Here is a 23,291-nt window from a genome sequence, read left to right as displayed (position 1 = left end):
AAGGTTTCTCATAGTCATTCACATCGACGTCCTACTGGGGTGAGTTTTTCCTTGCCCTTATGTGGGCTCTGTACCGAGGATGTCGTTGTGGCTTGTGCAGCCCTTTGAGACACTTGTGATTTAGGGCTATATAAATAAATATTGATTGATTCATTGATTGATTGATACTTTGTAGCCAGTTCGGTTTTAGTTGCATTCTGCATAGCCTTCCCTAATCTTAAATGCCTTTTCTTAGGGGCACTCGCCTTTTGTTTATTTTTGGTTTAAGCATTAGATCAGTGGTTCGATCGAACCCTAGGGGTTCGGTGAGTCGGCCTCAGGGGTTTGACTCATAGTGTAAATAAAAACTTCTTCCTATCGGCGTTATTATGGATACCCCCAAAGAATGTTCCCTCTAATTTTCCATCTGATTTGCAGGTGTGTAATTTGTTGTGTTGGTTTTGTTCTTGAACAAGGTGGTGTTCATGCACGGTTCATTTTGTGCACCAGTAAAAAAAACATAACTTTGTCTTGAATTTGAAAAAAAAACAAAAAAACAAAGAAGGGTTCGGTGGATGCACATATGAAACTGGTGGGGTTTGGTACCTCCAACAAGGTTAAAAAGCACTGCATTAGATACATTTTACCTGCATTCTGCCTCCCGCTGTGGTCTGCATATTGTGATCATGACAAACCATCATCGTCTCACACGACGTGTTTCCGACATCTACAAAGCAATTTGATACCCGCTGCCACCTACTGATATGGAAGAGTATTACACGGTTACTCTGCCGAGCTCTAGACAGCACCGACACTCAACAACAACACATCATTTGCAGACTACAATTACTGGTTTGAAAGAAATATTTTTAAACCAAATAGGTGAAATTACATAATCTCCCATGGCACACCAGACTGTATCTCATGGCAGCACAGTGATTGAAAAACACTGCTTTAGAGGGCGGCAAACAAATATCTGTTTCTCAGCCGTGTGTCCGTATGGGTCACAGCGGTAGTCAGTTAAATGATAAATGATAAATGGGTTGTACTTGTATAGCGCTTTTCTACCTTCAAGGTACTCAAAGCGCTTTGACACTACTTCCACATTTACCCATTCACACACATTCACACACTGATGGAGGGAGCTGCCATGCAAGGCGCTAACCAGCACCCATCAGGAGCAAGGGTGAAGTGTCTTGCTCAGGACACAACGGACATGACGAGGTTAGTACTAGGTGGGGATTGAACCAGGGACCCTCGGGTCGCGCACGGCCATTCTTCCACTGCGCCACGCCGTTGTAATACACTTTTCCACCACTCTTAGCATTAATGACAATCTCAAAAAAAAAAAAGAGGAAGTCTAAAGCTAAAGTCAAGGAAAAGTTTCTTCAGCGCAAAAATTATGACTAAAGTGACAAAGCAGCAACACTTAAAAAAAAAACAACTGCTTTTTAAATGTTACCAGACACATTAGGTATATTTGCACAAAGTATCAGATCGGTACCGTTGATTAACACTTTTGCCTTATCAGTCTCTCCACATAATTTTACTCAGATTCAACTAAATTTAAGACAACTGTTTCTGCATAGAAACATACTTCTATATCCTCCTGAGAACTAGCTTCCACTGCAGTGTACATGTGTTTTTGGTCTTTTTTTCATCAAAATTACTAATTTTTGATTTAGTTCTTGCATTTTGTTTGTTTGTTTGTTTGTTTGTTTTTAACCAGAAAGAAATAGAACACAGATACATGTCTACTACAGCGGACGTGTGTGTTTAGTAAAATTTTTTGGTCAGAATTATTTAAGAATTTTTATTTATTCTTTTTTTTTTTGCTAAACAATATTTAGTTTTCTTTACACTTAAAAATAGACCAAAAACCAATGTTCAATGCAGTGAACTCTGGTTCTTAGGAAGATACGTACACTTATTGTAAGGTATTTGGGAAGTTGGTGTTAGAGATTAGGTCAACATTGCAAAGAAAATAAAATACTTCTTGATTGCAATTGTTGGCCGTGCTTATCTGACAGAGACTAAAGACTATTTATAGATTTTTTTTTAGAAAGAAATAGACCAAAAAATGTCTATTGCAGTTACTTTGTCGGACTTACAGGTAATTGCATGTTTTACATAACAGAGTTTTTTTTGGGTCCAGATAGAAATAGATCAATAACAAACATACTCTCATGGACATTTCATTCATGCTATTTATTTATTTATTTATTGCATAACAGTATGTTGTTGTTGTGTTGTTTAAAAAAAAAAAAGAAATAGACCAAAACAAATGTCCACTGCGGTGGACACTGTTTCACAGGAGGATATGTATTGCTGTAACGCTGTGATTCGCACACTGAGGTACAGGTACCACTAGTGCAGGGGTCGGCAACCCAACATGTTGAAAGGGCCATATTGAACCAAAAATACAAAAAAAAATCTGTCCAGAGCCGCAAAAAAATTAAAAGCCTTAAATAAGTTTTGTAATGAAGGCAACACATGATGTAAGTGTCTATATTAGCTATATTAGCCTACTATCAAAGGCTGACGCAAATCTTCGTTGACAGAAATGTTGTATTTTAATATTTATTCTACACATTTTTACAACATTGGAAAACATTAGTAAAATGGGTAACGTTTGCTGTGGTCTGGAACAACATGGCACACAAACAACTATCAGAAATGCAGCCGATATTACATACAAATAATGTGTCATGAAACATGTAAATATAAATCTAATACACAGAGGACATAAGTAAAGCAAATTAAATGAGTTCAAATATATCTACAAACGCTAGCTACATACAGCTAGCCTAAATAGCATGTTAGCATTGATTAGTTTGCAGTCATGCAGTGACCAAATATGCCTGATTTGCACTCCAACAAGTCAATAAAATCAACAAAGTTCACCTTTGTCAATTCACGTACAGCACAAAACGTTTGGTGGACATAATGATACAAAGGAGTGGCATAAAACAAGTGTTTCTGTGGCAGCATCGGAGAAAGTTGTAAACAAAGTACGATGAGTTCAAGGATCGCTGAAATTAGCAGGACAAAACGGTGCTTGCCAAATACTCTCATCAGTGAAGCATGTTTAACACAAACAGTGGGATTTCTAACAATTAGGAAGGTTTGTGTCATGTTTGTCCTCCTACAGAAAATATGTGAAAACAAAAAATAAATTTTTTTCTTCATCTTTTTAAATTTTTACACATCTCTGAAAGAGGTCCAGGGAGCCACTAGGGTGGCGCTAAAGAGAGCCGCGGGTTGCTGTCCCCCGCACAAGTGGTACGCGGGCTCTATCTAGTGGTATGCCAAATAATCATCTAATTAAATATTGTGATGTAACAGTTTTATTTTCCTCCATTCAAACACAGTGAGACTGTTCAAGCGGTGTGTAATGTTAGAATATACTTGCTAAATAAAGCCACCTCTTTGTTTTTTATTGATTATTTAGTTCAGGCCTACTACAATGCTGTATTTTATTGTTGTTCATTATGGTGGTACTTGGAGAACCAAGTGTTTTCTGACTTGGTTTTTAGAACCACTGCTGTAATGTATATAGCTTGTGGTTAGAGTGTCCGTCCTGAGATCGGTAGGTCGTGAGTTCAAACCCCGGCCGAGTCATACCAAAGACTATAAAATGGGACCGATTACCTCCCTGCTTGGCACTCAGCATCAAGGGTTGGAATTGGGGGTTAAACTCACCAAAATGATTCCCGGGCGCGACCACCGCTGCTGCTCACTGCTCCCCTCACCTCCCAGGGGGTGATCAAGGGTGATGGGTCAAATGCAGAGGATAATTTCATCACACCTAGTGTGTGTGTGTGACAATCATTGGTACTTTAACTTTAACTTTAACAATAAGTAACTGGTGTTAAAGATCAGGTCAAGATTGCAGTTTGCGATTGTTGGCCATGTTTTGTGTTACTTGTAAGCTCCAAGTGTGGTCATCCTGATACTTTCTCTCTATACTTTTGAGCACAGAGTGCATTCAAATTCAAAAAGCATCGAACATCAGAACAAAACCGCAGCGTGTGGATAAACGACACACTCTCTCTCAAAGTGATTCCCCCAGAAAAGAGAGACAACACAGCAGAAATTTCAAGTGAAAAGTGTTTTTTTTTTGTTGTTTTTTTCCGGTGTTTTTATTTATCCACGTCGCTGGAGATACTCCTCATCAGCTCTTTTTTTCGGGGAAAGAGGGGGAGCCATAAATAATTTGCGGGGAGTGGTAATAGTCAAGCTGGCGGAGCCTTAGTTGTGCATCTTTAATGGAAGTTTTACAGAAGCCGAGCCAGTTTTTTGCATATGCCGCCGCCTCCCATATGGAGCGAAAAGACGAGAGCACAGTTGTCCGTCGACACTTAAGCGCGAGCCCGCGAGGTAAAAAGACGACACGGGGGGACATAAACCCACTGTGGTTTTAGGAGGGGAGATAATGACTTTGCCTGCATTAATTTCTTCATCAGCCATCTTGTTTCTGCAGACCGAGCGGTTATGAGGCCTTCATTGAAGGTCCTGCGTTGTAGAGACCCAATTCCCTGCGTCATTTTGGCCCTAAATGTTGTTAGTCTGGGAGCTGGCAGCTGGGGAACATCTGTTTATAGGTAATGAGTGCTTGCAAAGCTACACCTCACTTTACCTTCTTTTTTTATTGGAGCACAGAGAACAATTGTATTGTTGTGCCGCCGCTCTAAAAGTGAAACTAATTCCTTGGGCCATATGCACACTGTTATATCGATTGAACCGGCCGCCCGGGGGCCAAATCCGGCCCGGGAATGACGGGTTCAAAACTTGTCAGACAAACATTTTTGCAGCAAATTCCTAAAAACCTGTTATACAGAGGGACTTGGACTACTGTAAACACATTGGCAGATCCTTGCATTGACATTTAACCCTGTGTCCAAACTTCTGATTTACATAACTGAGGCGTTCCTCAAAGCACCCCTTTAAGGTCCCTTCTACACTAAGCTGGCTAAGGTTATCCAGGGTAAATCCCACCTAACCTTATCCTTGTCCACACACACACAATGGTCGTTTAAGACCCCCTGACCCCCTCTGTCCGCCGGCGCAACGCGGCCTAGTACCCATGCGCAGAAAATGTGCACACCATAGTCACCTCCAGTGTTGCTTTGTGTGCAAGTTCTTAAATTAAATTTAACTTATCTGAACAATATCCACCTGAGACATCATAAATTAATCAAATCTTTAATGGACACGTGAAAGTAAACAATGTGATAAAGAACATTTTACATCAATCAATCTAGGGATCTAGATATCTGGTCAGGACACTCCTCACTCTTTTGCCTTCCCCTTCATTGTACATTGGTCTTTGGTGACTTTATATAATCTGGACCTAGACGTTGAGTCCGTGACATACATGGCGGACGATAACTGTCTGCGTTGCCAGTCCAAAAGCATTCGCCGTTTCCCGTAGTCTTCCCTCGTTGGCCAAGTAATACAAAGCACACGCTACCTTTTTTGCATACTTGTCAACCCTCCCGAATTTTCCGTGAGACTCCCGAATTTCAGTGCCTCTCTCGAAAATCTCCCGGGACAACCATTCTCCCGAAAATCTCCCGATTTCCAGCCGGACAACAATATTGGTGGCGTGCCTTAAAAGGGAACATTATCACAATTTCAGAATTGTTAAAACCATTAAAAATCTGTTCCCAGTGGCTTATTATATTTTTCGAAGTTTTTTTAAAAATTTTACCCATCACGCAATATCCCTAAAAAAAGCTTCAAAGTGTCTGATTTTAACCACCCGTCCATTTTCCTGTGACGTCACATAGTGAAGTCAACACAAACAAACATGGCGGAAAGAACAGCAAGCTATAGCGACATTAGCTCGGATTCAGACTCGGATTTCAGCGGCTTAAGTGATCCAACAGATTACGAATGTATTGAAACAGATGGTTGTAGTGTGGAGGCAGGTAGCAAAAATGAAATTGAAGAAGAAACTGAAACTATTGAGCCATATCGGTTTGAACCGTATGCAAGCGAAGCCGACGAAAACGACACGACAGCCAGCGACACGGGAGAAAGCGAGGACGAATTCGGCGATCGCCTTCTAACCAACGATTTGTATGTGTTTGTTTGGCATTAAAGGAGACTAACAACTATGAACTAGGTTTACAGCATATGAAATACATTTGGCAACAACATGCACTTTGAGAGTGCAGACAGCCCAATTTTCATCAATTAATATATTCTGGAGACATACCCTCATCCGCTATCTTTTCTTGAAAGCTGATCTGTCCAGTTTTGGAGTTGATGTCAGCAGCCCAGGGAAGCTAGGGTCGATAGGGGGTTTAGCTCGCTCGTCTGCGGGAACAAACTGCCGCCATTGCTTGCCGTGCTACCGAGGTCCTTTGTCCCTGAATTGCTCACACACTCCGGCAGATTCAACGGGGTTCTGGCGGCAGATTTCTTTTACTTTATCGTTGGAAATGCATCTGCTTTGAGTGTCGCAGGATATCCACACATTCTTGCCATCTCTGTCGTAGCATAGCTTTCGTCGGTAAAGTGTGCGGAACAAACGTCCAATTTCTTGCCACTTTCGCATCTTTGGGCCACTGGTGCAACTTGAATCCGTCCCTGTTCGTGTTGTTACACCCTCCGACAACACACCGACGAGGCATGATGTCTCCAAGGTACGGAAAACAGTCGAAAAAACGGAAAATAACAGAGCTGATTTGACTCGGTGTTTGAGAAAATGGCGGATTGCTTCCCGATGTGACGCCACGTTGTGACGTCATTGCTCCGAGAGCGAATATTAGAAAGGGGTTTAATTCGCCAAAATTCACCCATTTAGAGTTCGGAAATCGGTTAAAAAAACATGGTCTTTTTTCTGCAACATCAAGGTATATATTGACGCTCACATAGGTCTGGTGATAATGTTCCCCTTTAAGCGTTTTATAACTGATAGACAAAAAGTACATTTTTGCTTGATGGCAGCCATCTTTTTCAACCAGTGCCCCTCAATTTGTACACATATGTTTCTCACTCCCAAAAAGTGTGTTTTGATTCCCCCTTACAGTGGGTGTGTGAGAAAGTTCAAGTTGATAACAACTAGCACAGGCAACAAAGTTAAGGTAGTTAAATAATCAAATATGTCACTTATTGCATACTAATGTGCAATAATATTCTTGAAAATGAACGTTTCCCCTCCCTTCAAATCTTCGATGTGACCTGCTCTTAGAGCTCCACACTGATACAAATATTTACCCTCATTTAAATATGGAATAACGTGACCTGGCTCTCCTGCCAAGCTTAGTTAACAAGGCAAATCATGGTCCTTAAAAAGGCTTCTTCCATTTACTGAGGAAATATTGACGGATGGCTCATTTCCTTTAAAGTGCTCTGTTGTCACAGGCAGCGTCCTGGACGCCAATGCCCCCGAGGACCAACTCCTCCCTTAGACTAACATGACCACAGCTCCGGGGGGGCCAGCGGCTTTGCATATTACTCACACATTTTACAGCGCAAATTTGTCTAAACGAACACCTTAACAAGTAAAGTCCCCGGAGGAAAGGCCCTGAGCTGTAGACATTGTGAGACACGGTTTGGAAGGAACCCAACAGTCAGGTGTGTCCTGTTTGGAGAGAAATGAACAGTCGTGCAAAAACGCAAGATGTATCCAAGCAAGTTACTGTATATTGTTTGACCCTGAAACAAAAGATACTTGCTGCAAAATGTGACTTCCACTCAAAGAAAGTATTGAATTAAATTGTTTTGGGGGCCACTTTTACAAAATGCTTCTCCCTTCACTATTAGTCGTACGTTGTATATTCCGGAGAACCAGTAGAAATTAGATTTTCTGTCTATTTATTTTGTCAGAGTTACCGGAACGACCTGCTGTTTTTGCAGAGCTTCTGCAAAAAAAAAAAATATATATATATATATATATATATATATATATATATATATATATATATATATGTATATATATATATATGTATATATATATATATATATATATATATATATATATATATATATATATATATATATATATATAAATTCTATGACAGTAGGGCAAAGTAAGGGAAGTTTATTTATATAGCACAATTCGTACACAAGGCAATTGTTCAGTTCAGTTCAGTTCAGTTTCAGTTTCAGTTTATTTCGAACATGCATCACATATTTCCAGTTGTTTCATTACAGCATTAGAACAATCCGGCTGTGTTTGTGTTGCTGCATCCGCCCGCAATACACCGCTTCCCACCTACAGCTTTCTTCTTTGCTGTCTCCATTGTTCATTGAACAAATTGCAAAATATTCACCAACACAGATATCCAGAATACTGTGGAATTTTGCGATGAAAACAGACGACTTAATAGCTGGTCACCATGCTGTCCCAAAATGTCCTCTACAATCCGTGACGTCACGCACAGACGTCATCATACCGAGACGTTTTCAGGAGGATATTTCACGCAAAATTTAAAATTGCACTTTAGTAAGCTAACCCGGCCGTATTGGCATGTGTTGCAATGTTAAGATTTCATCATTGATATATAAACTATCAGACTGCGTGGTCGGTAGTAGTGGGTTTCAGTAGGCCTTTAAATTGTTTACCTTTGACAAAAGAAATAGACCAAAAACAAATGTCCACTGCAGTGGACACTGATTCCCCGGAGAATATGTTGATGTCTCAACACGTTTGGGTCTTGGGAAGGAAATGCTAAAAAGACTTTGATCCATACAGTACATCCACCAATCAAGCTATTTTGTTTTCTATCATTTCATCTTTCATCTATTCATGTTTTTATTGCCGTTTATCTCCAAGGAGCTATCACTGTGCATCTGGAGGACAATTTGCACACAGTGTTTGTATCTTAACGCCACCATTGTATAAACCGGCAATAAAAATCAGCTTCAAGTGCAGGGGATGCCCTTTGGTGATTCCTGGATGCTCATATCAACATAAAATGCAGTCTCTATACAGACAGGGGAGGATTAGTTTAGGAATATGCAAATAGGCGCTTATTCTTGTTGGTGTTATCCCCCAACCCTTTCTGACAATGACATGCCATCAGCGTCTCTGGTGGTGAAGATGCAAAGAACAGACAGTAGCACCCAAGAGACACATGCATCCCCTCACTTAACGTGGTCTTTATTGTGTCGGTGCGTATACGTTTGAATCATGTGTTTGTGTATATTCCTCCCAGATGTGTGATCAGCTCTGCAGGCTGGAGAGAGAAGCATGTTGCAAGTTTACGCTCTCCATCAGTCAATAATGACAGAGGACTATTAGGACAGCTAATTGTTGGCGCCTATAGCGTCACAAAGCTCCTCATGTTATCTGACAGTCAAACTTCCTGATATTAATTTAGTGGAGATGCTGCAGGTGGCTCTCAGGGGGGCGGGGGGATGCCAGGAATGATGGAGGGACGCAGAAATGAAGCCTTACACCAGGGGTGTCAAATGTAGGATGAGTTTGCCAAGTATAAAAATGAGCCGAAATTTTTGAATGAAAGAAACTGCTGTTCTAAATGTGTCCACTAGATGTCACAATAGCAATTATTTGTATCTTTGTAGATGGTGCTACATATGTAAAAAAAAATAATTAACAACATGATATTAGTGCATCAGTAGAGGAAAATGAGCAAACTACATAAATAACATCCTGTAATTTGATTTTGATATTATTTTTTGGTAACACTTTAGTATGGGGAACATATTCACCATTAATTAGTTGCTTATTAAATTAACAAATATTTAATTTAAAGTTATTTGGACACTAGAGGAACATATAAGGGTTAGGGTTAGGGTTACTAGTAAGAATAAATTCTGAGGTTATTGAGGGAACACTCTTAGTTAATGGCTTACTGGTTGTGTAATAAGGCCATGCAGAATAAGGCATTAATAAGCAGTGTTGGGACTAACGCGTTACTTTGTAACGCGTTACTGTAACGCCGTTAGTTTCGGCGGTACTTAGTAATCTAACGCGTTATTTTTTTATATTCAGTAACTCCGTTACCGTTACTACATGATGCGTTACTGCATTATTTTACGTTACTTTTTATGTAGTATAAAGTGTGTTTTATCGGAGGGCTGCTGTGTCGTTCTGATTCTTCTTGTGTCACAAGCCGGAGAAGAGAGAGAGACATGCGCTCTGTGTCGGTGTGTCTGAGTGTGAGTGTGGGGAGCGAGGGGGGGGGCGTGTCTGATCATGGCGGAGCCAGAAGTCGAGTTTGCTAACATGGAGATATTTTTGTCGAGCACAAAGAAAATAACATTTTAGTTAAATGTAAATTGTGCTTTGGATCAAAGATGCCATCTACTGCCCAAAACAGCAATTCAAATCTGCTGAAACAAGCTACATAGCAACATGCTTCGACGAAGCTAGTAAAGAGAGACAGAGACTCTGATGCCACTTCACCTCCACCACCACCACCATTCACCGCTGAAGGTACACACTCTGTCAATCAATGTTCCCTCTAATTGTTCATGTGTGAGCAAATGCAAAAAGTCCCTGAGCATTGAGTGGAGTCCATGTGAGCAACTTTAGACGTGCACACTGTGGCTACACCAGCAGCACACCTGTCCCAAACCTCACTAAATAACAACTTACATCTCCATCCATCCATCCATCCATTTTCTACCGCTTGTCCCTTTCGGGGTCGCTGGAGCCTATCTCAGCTGCATTCGGGCGGAAGGCAGGGTACACCCTGGACAAGTCCCCATCTCATCACAGGGCCAACACAGATAGACAGACAACATTCTATTATTATTATAATCAAATGACAGCAGTCATTTCCATTTCTAATATAAGTGTTTAGGCCCACTTATAATGACAATAACAAAAAATATTGTTTTTCATGAACTGTGTACTTGTATTGTTTGTCTGGGTGGAGGTCCTGCTGTGGAAATAATTTGTACCCCTTTCAGACATTGCATTTAGTTCCCATTAAAACATTCACATGTTGCACAATGAGATGTAAGCAGGGGATCATGTGTACATTCCTGCAACTTCCTGTTTGTAAAAAATATATTTTTATTAGTATTTATTTAATATACTAACAGCATTTAATGATTAATATTTATAAATTAAGATTCCTAATAAATGACACTAGAATAAGCACACATTTGATTGGTAAATCATAGTGTAACGACCTGGAATGACACTTTATGTGTGGTGTTGGAGTTGTCCGACTTTTTGTGTGGCTGTAAACGCATCACTGGCTAAGTGCCATATGTGCAAGTGTTGGCGCACGTGAGAGAGCGAGCGGCTGCTGTTGATATAACAAAGTTGCTTTTGGTCTGGTTTGTACTGCAGAAAATGACCAGTTTTGCTAGATATCATTTTTTTTACTAATGTTTTGGTGATGTGTTTATGGCCGACAGTAAAGAGTTTTGCTCAGTAAAGTGATGGATGGAATTCATGTCCTCAAAGCGTCTCGACAGACGTTACAATATTTGAACAATGATGACGAAAACGGTTTTCTCTGTCGTGTCCGTGTCGTGTCGAAAATTGTTATGCGCTTATTTTTTTATTTGATTTTGTGCATGGCATAGATTTGCCGTGCGCAGAGGACGCTTGAGCAGTGCGCAATTGCACATGCGCGCTCCTGAGAGGGAACGTTGCTGTCAATTCTCTTATATACTCTTTCATTCTAGACTTCTAGAGTGTTTGATTATCACATCACTCTAAATGTATAGACTGTAAAGTTCATAAACATAAAGAGGGATCCTAGTGGGCCAGGCCAATCTTTCCTTATCTCTAAACTAAAACTGGGGAAATGTGTAGTGTTCTGGGCTTCAGACATGATTTTGTATAAGAATTACTTGAGGAAGAAAATGCCTGGTTAGACTTTGTGTATGTAGTGTGTGCCTTTCTTGGTTTACATGTATGCTGTTATTATGCTGTTTGTTACTTATGTATGTTATGTTGCAGCTATTTAAAATAGTTTTGTCAATTTGTTCTGGCCAGAAACAAATTGGCCTTTGTAACATATCTTTAGGTCTTTGTGTGTTGTATGTAGACCACATGGCTTAGCAGAGTTGAGTGATGCAAATGCATGTCAAGTTGATCAACAGATTGTATTATTCTCCAGTGCAATAACAGTACTGAAATGAAGGCTAAAAGGGCATTAATTGGAGCTTTAAAAAAGAAAAGAAAAAAGAAGTAACTAAATAGTTACTTTTCACAGTAACGCATTACTTTTTGGTGTAAGTAACTGAGTTAGTAACTGAGTTACTTTTGAAATGAAGTAACTAGTAACTGTAACTAGTTACTGCTTTTCAGTAATTAACCCAACACTGTTAATAAGTACTTAATAATGACTAATTAAGAGCCAATATGTTACTAATTTGCATGTTAATAAGCAACTAATTAATGGTGAATATGTTCCCCATACTAAAGTGTTACCTATTTTTGTATCTTTATAGATTGAAAATGAGCAGCAATGAGTTGACTGATGAACATTAACACATAATTTATCCAGAAAGTATAAATAACGACAAATAAAGATAGAATACTATTAACCGCAACATGTAAGTGTAAAAAAACCAACAACAACATTATGATTTGTACATTTTCAGAACGTGCTTATTCTATTTTTAAAGAAAGAAAACAATCTGAAGTGGTCTTTATTTTTAAGTTATCGTGGGGATAGGTTGATTGGCAACACTAAATTGGCCCTAGTGCAGTGGTTCTCTAAACGTTTTCTGTCAGGCCCCCATACAGATGAAAAAATAAATTTCGGGCCCCCCCTCACACCAACAAAAGTTATAATGGTCACAGAATTAGTCAAGTTTAGATGTATTGACATAACATAAATATGTATTTTTCAAAAAGATAAAACATCTTAAAGTATTGAACTCACTTTGCAGTCCGTGCAAAAAAATGAAAGAAAATGCAGCCATTTGGTAAAAAGATGAACAGTTACCTTGCTAAAAAAAAAAAAAGTTTTATCACAGCATTAGTGGCTACAATAAGCCTGTTTTGCACTGCACATTTTTTCAAAGCAGGGTTGCAGGCCTGATACTGCCACTCTTAAGTCATGCTCAACGTTGAGTTGAGATTTGAATTTAGGGTAGCTAGCTACTTTCTGATATTCAGCGCGGTTTGTGTCTTCTGCTTTCTGCCTCGCGGTGGGCGAGCGGGACAACGCCATTTGTTTATTACGTCGGCATAGAGACGGTGTTCCGCCGTAAGAGACATTATTTATTCCTCTTTTTATAGTATGTTTATTTGATGCTTGTCTGGGTTTTTAAATGAAATGACATACGTATGTGTATTAAAAAATAATAAAAAAAGCAAAAAACCCCAAAAAACAATTTGTTATAAAAACTTCTCCTCACTCGCGCCCCCCCAGTCATGCCTCTGCGCCCCCCACTTTGAGAACCACTGCCCTAGTGTGTGAATGTGAGTGTGAATGTTGTCTATCTGTGCGATAAGATGGCGACTTGTCCAAGGTGTACCCCGCCTTCCGCCCGACTGCAGCTGAGATAAGCTCCAGCACCCCCCGTGACCCCGAAAGGGACAAGCGGTAGAAATAGATGGATGGATGGATGCTGTGATTTTACCAGTCCAGCCCACTTGGGAGTAGATTTTTCTCCATGTGGCCCCCGATCTAAAATGAGTTTGACACCCCTGCTTTACACCAAAGAGTGGAAGGAGTTAAAAAGAAATTCAATTCCCCAAATGCTGACATTGTTGTATCAATGCAGCGTGATACGAGGCTGGACTGGATACTATTTGCTAAGCAGTGACTTCACTATATGAGTATGTTGAATGAAGTTATGATTTGTTTCTGAGGGCAAAATCTTGTGTTTGTGAAGGAAACACAATTTGACATTTGTTTTCGCCCAAGGAAAACCTTTTGATTCTCGTTCTTCTCGTTGTGTGGCTGCTCACCCTCACACACCACATAGCTGCACTGTTGTCTGTGGATTGCACTACCGAGCCTCCAGCCTCCCACAGAGAGAGAGGGTGGAGGACAGAGGGAGTGGTTATGAGTCTGCATCCCACCCATTTATCCACTGTTTGTTCATCTTGCTGCAGGTGTACCTAATGCTGTGGCCTACAGTAGCAGCCATACCTCAATGATGGCCCCGTCTGGTTGTCGCAGGAAATGTCGGTGTCTCTGCTTGAGCCCGCTCACGTAGAGCGTGTAAACGGCCACGTGGGTGCTGGTCTCTCCCTCTGGCAGAGGCGAGGACCCTTCCTCCCTATGTGGGTCATCTATAGGGGTGGCGCAACCCGCTAGTGGGTCCTCTGCCGTCCAGATATAGTCGTACACTGACACCTAAAACAATTTTTGTTATTAGTATTATTATTAGTATTATTATGATAAATACCCAAAAACAACAAAGTCATGCCATTTTAATTTGCACATGCATAACTACAAAAACAACATCAATTCCCACCAATGTGATAAAACTTAGTCATATCAATATATTGTATAATTGTTTTGAAAATTATAAATATTTGCCTTGCACTGAAAAAAAAAAATGCTTCTCGATTCAACACGATTTTGGTATAACCATTATGATAAAACATTTTGAAAACAGGTTACGTGTTACAAAAAAGATTTAAAAATGGACTCTTAAAAAAAATTATTAAAAGAAAAAAAATATATATGTACATACTAGGGTTGTACGGTATACCGGTATTAGCATAGTACTACAATACTAATGAATCATTTTTGGTACCATACCCCCTCTGACAAGTACCGGTTTTCTACCACTTGTCCTTAATAATTTTGACAAAATAATACAATGGGAAATGACACAATACGTCAGCAGCTAAATTAGGAGCCTTTGTTTGTTTAATTACTAATTAAAGACAAGTTTTCTTGTATGTTCACTATTTTATTTAAGGACAAACTTGCAATAAGAAACATATGTTTAATGTACCGTAAGGTTTTGGTTAAAATAAAGCGAATAATGCAATTTGCTGTGGTTCACTTTATTTAGAAAAGTACCGAAAAGTATCAAAATAATTGTGGTACCGTTACTAGTACCAACATATTGGTATCGGGACAACACTAGTACATACATACACATATACACGTATATATTTTTGTTTTTTTAAATTGATTCTTGAAAATTAGGAATCGATTTAGAATCGGAATAAATATGAATTGCAATTTGGATATTAATCGTTTTTTTAATGTTTATTTACTTCATTCATATACAATAGATCCTCGCCTACTGCAATTTGGCATTTGCAATAATAATAATAAAAAATATTATTATTTTTTTTTTTTTACTTTTTTTTTTTTTATTATTATATTGTTTGACTTGTTTTGATAGTGAAGCATTACATTTGCAGCATGATAATACCATGTGAGGTGGCAGTGCTTGTGTGTCAGGGACACGCAGTCAGGGTAGGCAGGTCAGGTGGGGCCCTACTTGTCATGATGGAAAAAAATAACAACATTAAATAGTATTGTTTGTGCATTAAACTGTGTTGGAAATGCATTTTCTGTATGAATAAAATCACATTTTAACATTTACTTGAGTAAAAATCACTTAATTTTCACACAAATCGATCATGAGGCTTAGTGTGCTTACTTGTGTGGAAGAGAATGAGAGAGTGTGGCTTACTCCCAGTCACTTACAGTATATTGTGTTTTTAGATTTTTAGATTAGGATTTTTTAGCTTGAACACTGTAGAATCTACAGTCTGTTTAATGTTTTTTTTGTTTTTTAATGTAAGTGTGACATCATTATTTTTGCTAACCGGACTCTAGAATAAAGAAATGAGAAGCTGGTCGCTTAGGTAAGCAGTACTCTGACTCGCCCCACTGGGAGAGGTGGGGGCGCTTGTGAGCTTACAAATGCATGTCTCCACAATATTTAACAAGCATTTTTCATACAACTTTATTTATGACAAAAATAGCATTTCTAATACAGGAAGTCAGCATTTGCGTTTTTATTTTTTAGTCAGATGCAAAAACATTGTTTTACAGCTTTCAATTAAATCAAATGGGATGAATGAGTGAATGTGTCTGCCAATATAGAGGAATATATTTCTAATATATTTATTTAATGATATTATTATATTATTTTATTATATATATATATATATATATATATATATATATACATATATATATATATATATATATATATATTTTTTTTTTTTTTTTAATGTTTTATTAAGTATATTATATTAATTTATATTAAAATATTTAGACCCATTGCCTCCCTGCTTGACACTCAGCATCAAGGGTTGGAATTGGGGGTTAAATCACCAAACGATTCCCGAGCGTGGCCAACGCTGCTGCTCCCTGCTCCCCTCACCTCCCAGGGGGTGAACATGGGGATGGGTCAAATGCAGAGGATATTTTCACCACACCAGTGTGTGTGTGACTATCATTGGGACTTTAACTTTACCTTTAAGATCAAATACTTGTCTAAATTGGACTTCAATAAGATACCCATACAAAGTGCATTTCCATGGAGGATAGATATTGCTGCCTCACATACAAATAAAGAAAGGTAAGAAACATTCCCATTACCTCCCTGCTTGGCACTCAGCATCAAGGTTTGGAATCGGGGGTTAAATCATCAAAATGATTCCTGAGCGCAGCCACCACTGCTGCTCACTGCTCCCCTCACCTCCCAGGGGGTGGAACAAGGCGACGGGTCAAATGCAGAGAGTCATTTCACCACACCTTGTGTGTGTGTGACTATCAGTGGTACTTTAACTTTAACTTAGATACTTTATCTATTGTATTGTAGCAAATGGGACCAAAAAGTATTTGATACCCATTTATCTGAAAGAGAATGAATCCCTTCTTTTTTGGTTATTTTAATGTGTAATTTGTATTCACAATGATTAGAGCTGGGATTCTCAAACGGTGGTACGTGTACCGCTTGTGGTACGCGGGCTTCATCTAGTGATTCGCTGAAGAATCAATAAAGTACAGTGTTTTATTTTACTACATTCAAACACAGTGTTACTGTTCAAACTGTGTGTTATGTTGCAGTGGCCAAAATATTAAATATACAAATAAAACCTCTGCTTTGTTTTTAATGATTACTTCGGCCTACTACGCTAGTGTTACGTCAGCAATAGCCGGTCGATCAGGCTAAAGGCTAAACCGTGACTCTGTTTCCATCTTTGCTATCGATGTTTTATTATCATTCATTATAGGTGAGCACTTACACATTTCACCATTTAAAATGTGTTCATCATGTGTGTGAGGCATATTTAAAACAGGGGTTGTGCTTCTGTGTATTTAGCTTTTTACAGTAGGAAGGGGATTCATAAGGCTTCATCCGTCGCAGGTTTACCTGACACATGAAACGTGACAAATTGGGGTTGGGGGTGTGTGCGCAATTCACTTTAGCCGCCAGACGTCAGTAGAGTGTTGGATATCTCGAAATGTGTTTTGCGGCAATTCCAACCTTGACCACAGCGTCAGATGCTATGTAGAGTTGTGCTTTCCATTGTTTTCAGCAGACTGTAGGGGCGTCAAAAAAAAACAAAAAATTGGGAAGAATTGCGATTCTTACTTGTAACAATTCTTAATTGATTTAAAAAATCAAATATCGATTTAAAAAAAAAATTTTTTTCAAAAGTATTGATTTTGAATCGAGAATCAATTTGTTACCCCAATAATCGAATCGTGTCTTGCCCAAAGATTCACAGCCCTAGCAGACTGCATTGCGAAATGATTAACCCCCCTCTCTTCCTCTCACGCGAGATCCACCTAGTAATGGGACCATATGAATCCCTTCCTTACTGTAGCTTCGTTTGTCGCGAGTGAACGTTTGCAATTTAATTAGTAACTCATCTAATAACTACAACAGTCACTTGTATTGCAAATGTAGATACGAAATCAGAGGAAAACGTTAAGCTAGCAAGAGGGTTTGGATTTTGAGGAGCGAACCGGCATGTCAAAAATATATATATTTTTCCTGCGTGTTAATCATTTACTGGATCAACTGTACAGTACATTTAATATATCAGCGCTTCAAATACGTCCTCTGAGGTTTTGTCTAACAAAAGAGACCGACAATTAAACAAATAAACTAAATAACAGTGTAACTATTCTTGATTGACTTTGTAAATTTGAAATTATTAAATAATTAAACCGTTTTTTCCCCTAAAGCCATAACCACGGTGAACTCTCATAGCACTGATTTTATAGTTTAGCACCTCTATGTGTGCAATTTTTACTTTCCACCCACAGTCTGAATGCTTCTGTATGTATGTATATAGTATAATATTTAAACACATTCATTCTCAGGACTGGACTGTGCACCTTACCTCCTTTTGCACTATTTTTCTTTTCTTTCTTTCCTGTGTTTTGCATATTTGTAGACTGTCGCACTGATACTGGAGTTGCTTTTAATCTCATTGTACCTGTGTATAGTGACAATAAAATACATTCTATTCTATTCGATGTTGTGTCTTCTATGAAAGTAACACATACAGTCTATTTATATATGTTTTTTTTTTTTAACAAATTTATATAATTCTGCGGCGGCGTGGCTCAGATGGTAGAGCGGCCAGCCAGGAACTTGAGGGTTACTGGTTCGAATCAAGCTTCTGCCATCCGAGTTACTGCTGTTGTGCCTTTGGGCAAGACACTGTGTCACTCCGAGTGCCACACCCACACTGGTGTAAATGTGGCTTACAAATGTAGATAATGGGGTTCTCAATGTAAAGCGCTTTGTGTCATTAGAGAAACAGCGCTCTATAAATATAATTCACACTTCACAGTTCTTCTCTGAGGTCTTGTTTATTAAATAAGACAAACCAAACCTTGTACCGCTACTTATTCTTGATTTGTTTTTGTAATTTGTGTACAAACCCCGTTCCCTTATGAGTTGGGAAATTGTGTTAGATGTAAATATAAACAGAATACAATGATTTGCAAATCATTTTCAACCCATATTCAGTTGAATATGCTACAAAGACAACATATTTGATGTTCAGACTGATAAACATTTTTTTTTTTTTGCAAATAATCATTAACTTTAGAATTTGATGCCAGCAACACGTGACAAAGAAGTTGGGAAAGGTGGCAATGAATACTGATAAAGTTGAGGAATGCTCATCAAACACTTATTTGGAACATCCCACAGGTGAACAGGCAAATTGGGAACAGGTGGGTGCCATGATTGGGTATAAAAGTAGATTCCATGAAATGCTCAGTCATTCACAAACAAGGATGGGGCGAGGGTCACCACTTTGTCAACAAATGCGTGAGCAAATTGTTGAACAGTTTAAGAAAAACCTTTCTCAACCAGCTATTGCAAGGAATTTAAGGATTTCACCATCTACGGTCCGTAATATCATCAAAGGGTTCAGAGAACCTGAAGAAATCACTGCACGTAAGCAGCTAAGCCCGTGACCTCCAATCCCTCAGGCTGTACTGCATCAACAAGCGACATCAGTGTGTAAAGGATATCACCACATGGGCTCAGGAACACTTCAGAAAACCACTGTCAGTATCTACAGTTGGTCGCTACATCTGTAAGTGAAAGTTAAAACTCTCCTCTGCAAGGCGAAAACCGTTTATCAACAACACCCAGAAACGCCGTCGGCTTCGCTGGGCCTGAGCTCATCTAAGATGGACTGATACAAAGTGGAAAAGTGTTCTGTGGTCTGACGAGTCCACATTTCAAGTTGTTTTTGGAAACTGTGGACGTCGTGTCCTCCGGACCAAAGAGGAAAAGAACCATCCGGATTGTTCTAGGCGCAAAGTTGAAAAGCCAGCATCTGTGATGGTATGCGGGTGTATTCGTGCCCAAGACATGGGTAACTTACACATCTGTGAAGGCGCCATTAATGCTTAAAGGTACATACAGGTTTTGGAGCAACATATGTTGCCATCCAAGCAACGTTACCATGGACGCCCCTGCTTATATCACCAAGACAATGCCAAACCACGTGTTACATCAACGTGGCGTCATAGTAAAAGAGTGCGGGTACTAGACTGGCCTGCCTGTAGTCCAGACCTGTCTCCCATTGAAAATGTGTGGCACATTATGAAGCCTAAAATACCACAACGGAGACCCCCGGACTGTTGAACAACTTAAGCTGTACAACAAGCAAGAATGGAAAATAATTACACCTGAGAAGCTTAAAAAATGTGTCTCCTCAGTTCCCAGACGTTTACTGAGTGTTGTTAAAAGGAAAGGCCATGTAACACAGCGGTGAACATGCCCTTTCCCAACTACTTTGGCACGTGTTGCAGCCATGAAATTCTAAGTTAATTATTATTTTGAAAAAAAAAAAGTTTGAGACTTTGAACATCAAATATCTTGTCTTTGTAGTGCATTCAATTGAATATGGGTTTGCAAATCATTGTATTCCATTTATATTTACATCTAACACAATTTCCCCAACTCATATGGAAACAGGGTTTGTATTTCCAAGTACATGCATGAAACAAACAATTAAAAATATGTCCTAAAGATTATGCAAAATGAACATTATTACTGTTTAAATATAGTGTACATAATGAAATATAAGTTCACAAGGGATACTTTATTTTAAAATGAGCTGTCAGAAATGTTATAAAATGCTACTTTTAGCAATATTTTTACATAGATTAGCTCTGCTGGCCCTCTTTACGTGATGCTAATCGTGACTAGTGCATGAATCCTGTGGGGCCCAATCAGCGGCAGGTAAACATGCTGGTTGTTTACGCAATCATGCATACGCGATTACGATCACAGAGAAGTGTGCGTGCGTGCGTGCGTGTGCGTATCTGGAGCGTCCACACCTGTAATGCTCTGCCCTTCTCTATTAGGGTGAGACATAGGCAGCAAGCAGAGCGTGTAACGTGTTATATAGGTCATGTAACTCCAAGTCATCCATGTGTGAAGATCATGGAAGCTCTCGCTCCCACTTTGAGCGCGTGTGCTGGTAAAGGCTCCGATGTGTCCTGAACGCACCGTTTTTGCTCAAGCTTGGGGAGGATGTAAAACGACAACGCGCAGAACGCCACTATTTACTTGAACGCCGCACATGACTCACTTTAAAAAGCAGTGAGGTATACTAAAGTTACTAGCTTAAAAAACGTTATTGAATGAGCAGCTCGTTTATTAATACAATTAGTTAAGTAAATATTGCGAAACCTTACCTTTTCTGACCAGTGCCGTATCAGTGCATGATGTAACACCCTTTTGACGACGTCTGTGAATGCACCTTGAATGTGAATGAGGACATGTTGTGTGGATTTGGGGAGGATGCAGAGACCGTGAGCAATTTGTCGCAGGTGTGTCAAATTAGTTTCTATTGAGGGCCAGGTCGCAACTATAGCTGCCCTCAGAGGGCCGCATGTACCAGTGCAGTGGTTTTCAACCTTTTCTGAGCCGAGGCACACTTTTTTCATTGAAAAAAATCCCCAGGCACACCACCAGCAGAAATCATTAAACCATTTTTAAAAAGCTTATCTTATTACATTTACAATTTGCTAGTATTGCTCTAAATCTGATGATGTGTATGTGGTGGTATTCAACACTAGAGACATGTTTTTTATTCTTTATAAACAAATACAAGTAAATAGTGCACAATAACTGAATTATTGGCTCCCATTTAAATCATTTCGGTTTTGCCCTCAAAGCCTTCTTGTATGTCCCCAAGTTTGTAACAATAATACAACAATAAAACAAAAGTTAAAACCGATTTTGTATTAATAAAAAAGAAGAACAATCTAACTGTTGATGTACTTACTTTAGTATGGTACAAAACTGATACCATACTAGGTATCGATAGTATAGACATCTCGATTGTCGACCCCTACTTTACATTGAAGCTTTAGTGGTTATTTTCTCATGTTGTCCAGCTAGGTGTGTATGTGTAGCATGCTTAGCCATTTAGTTTGCTCGACTCCTCAAGTGATAACGGTAAATGGAAGAAACTAAGTTTATTTTCCCCTATGGTGGTGAGGATTATATGCGGAGCCGGTGTTCTGGCAAGACATGCACCCTTCTGAAATTCATGCAACTCCTGCATGTGTGCAACAAAGAAATATGGATATGTAATGTTATGTCCTTTAGCATCCCTTTTTGAAGGAATCGTTCATGTGAGTACAATCTTTAGGCACATAAACACTGGGGCACAGCTGCTGTACAGATGGGCTGGTCAGCTGATCAGTTCGGGACATCCCTACTTACAAGACCTGCTAGCATACATATTAGATATCCTCAAAGTTGTATAGTATAATCACTCAACAAATGTTCATTGATTTACAGCAAATTCTTGTGTTTTTCTACCAGTCTTCCTCCAATGTTTCACAAGTTTGTCATTCTGCGTGCCAGATTTCGTAGTAAATTGGGAAAACACCCTTAAACTAGGGTTGTACGGTTTACCGAAAATAGTATAGTACCGCGATACCAATTAATCATTTTTGGTACTATACCGCCTCTGAAATGTACCGGTCCCGCAGTTTTTTTTTAGGACGAGGAATAGCTAAACATGTTTCACTACACACCGTAGCTCACCGACGTCAAAATGTAAACAAACGCCATTGGTGGATCTACACCTGACATCCACTGTAATGATACCAAGTACAGGCACGTATCTAGTCGATACTACTCTCATTACATCAATATTTTTTGGCATCACAACATCTTCTTTCATTTAAAAAAAATGTATATTATGTTTATAAACTCAGGAAATATGTCCCTGGACACATGAGGACTTTGAATATGACCAATGTATGATCCTATAACTACTTGGTATCGGATTGATATCCAAATGTGTGGTATCATCTAAAACTAATGGTACCACTTTAGTATGGGGAACATATTCACCATTAATTAGTTGCTTATTAACATGCAAATTAGTAACATATTGGCACTTAATTAGTCATTATTAAGTACTTATTAATGCATTATTCTGCATGGCCTTATTTTATAGGAGTCTTCCCTCAATAACCTCAGAATTATTGCTTATTAGTAACCCTAACCTTAGCCCTAATATGTTCCCTTAGTGCCCAAATAACTCTTAATTAAGTTTTTGTTACTTAGAATATGTTCCCCATACTAAAGTGTTACCAAACTAATGTAAAGTATCAAACAACAGAAGAATAAGTGATTATTAAATGTTTTAACCGAAGTGTAGATAAAACATGTTAAAGAAAATAAGCAGATATTAACAGTAAATGAACAAGTGGATTAATCATTCATTTTCTATAACTTGTCCTTATTTTGTTGTATAAATAATAGAATGATAAATGACACAATATGTTACTGCATACGTCAGCAGACTAATTAGGAGCCTTTGTTTGTTTACTTACTACTAAAAGACAAGTTGTCTAGTATTTTCACTATTTTATTTAAGGACTAAATTGCAATAAGAAACATAAATGATAAATGATAAATGGGTTGTA

General features: G+C 38.9%; 1 protein-coding gene across 1 annotated transcript in view; it reads right to left on the bottom strand.

Annotated features, from left to right (window-relative positions):
* ofcc1 (orofacial cleft 1 candidate 1) overlaps positions 1-23,291 on the bottom strand; it is a 219,548-nt gene that overhangs the window by 15,862 nt on the left and 180,395 nt on the right. The window contains exon 16 of the mRNA XM_072913410.1: positions 14,028-14,234. Coding sequence (XP_072769511.1) covers positions 14,028-14,234 — 207 coding nt within the window. The remainder of the gene's footprint in view (positions 1-14,027; positions 14,235-23,291) is intronic.

This window comes from Nerophis lumbriciformis, linkage group LG07, assembly GCF_033978685.3.
Source record: "Nerophis lumbriciformis linkage group LG07, RoL_Nlum_v2.1, whole genome shotgun sequence".
In the NCBI taxonomy this organism is placed as follows: Eukaryota; Metazoa; Chordata; class Actinopteri; order Syngnathiformes; family Syngnathidae; genus Nerophis; species Nerophis lumbriciformis.
Note: the sequence above shows the minus strand (reverse complement) of the source record. Positions and strands in the feature narration are given on the sequence as shown.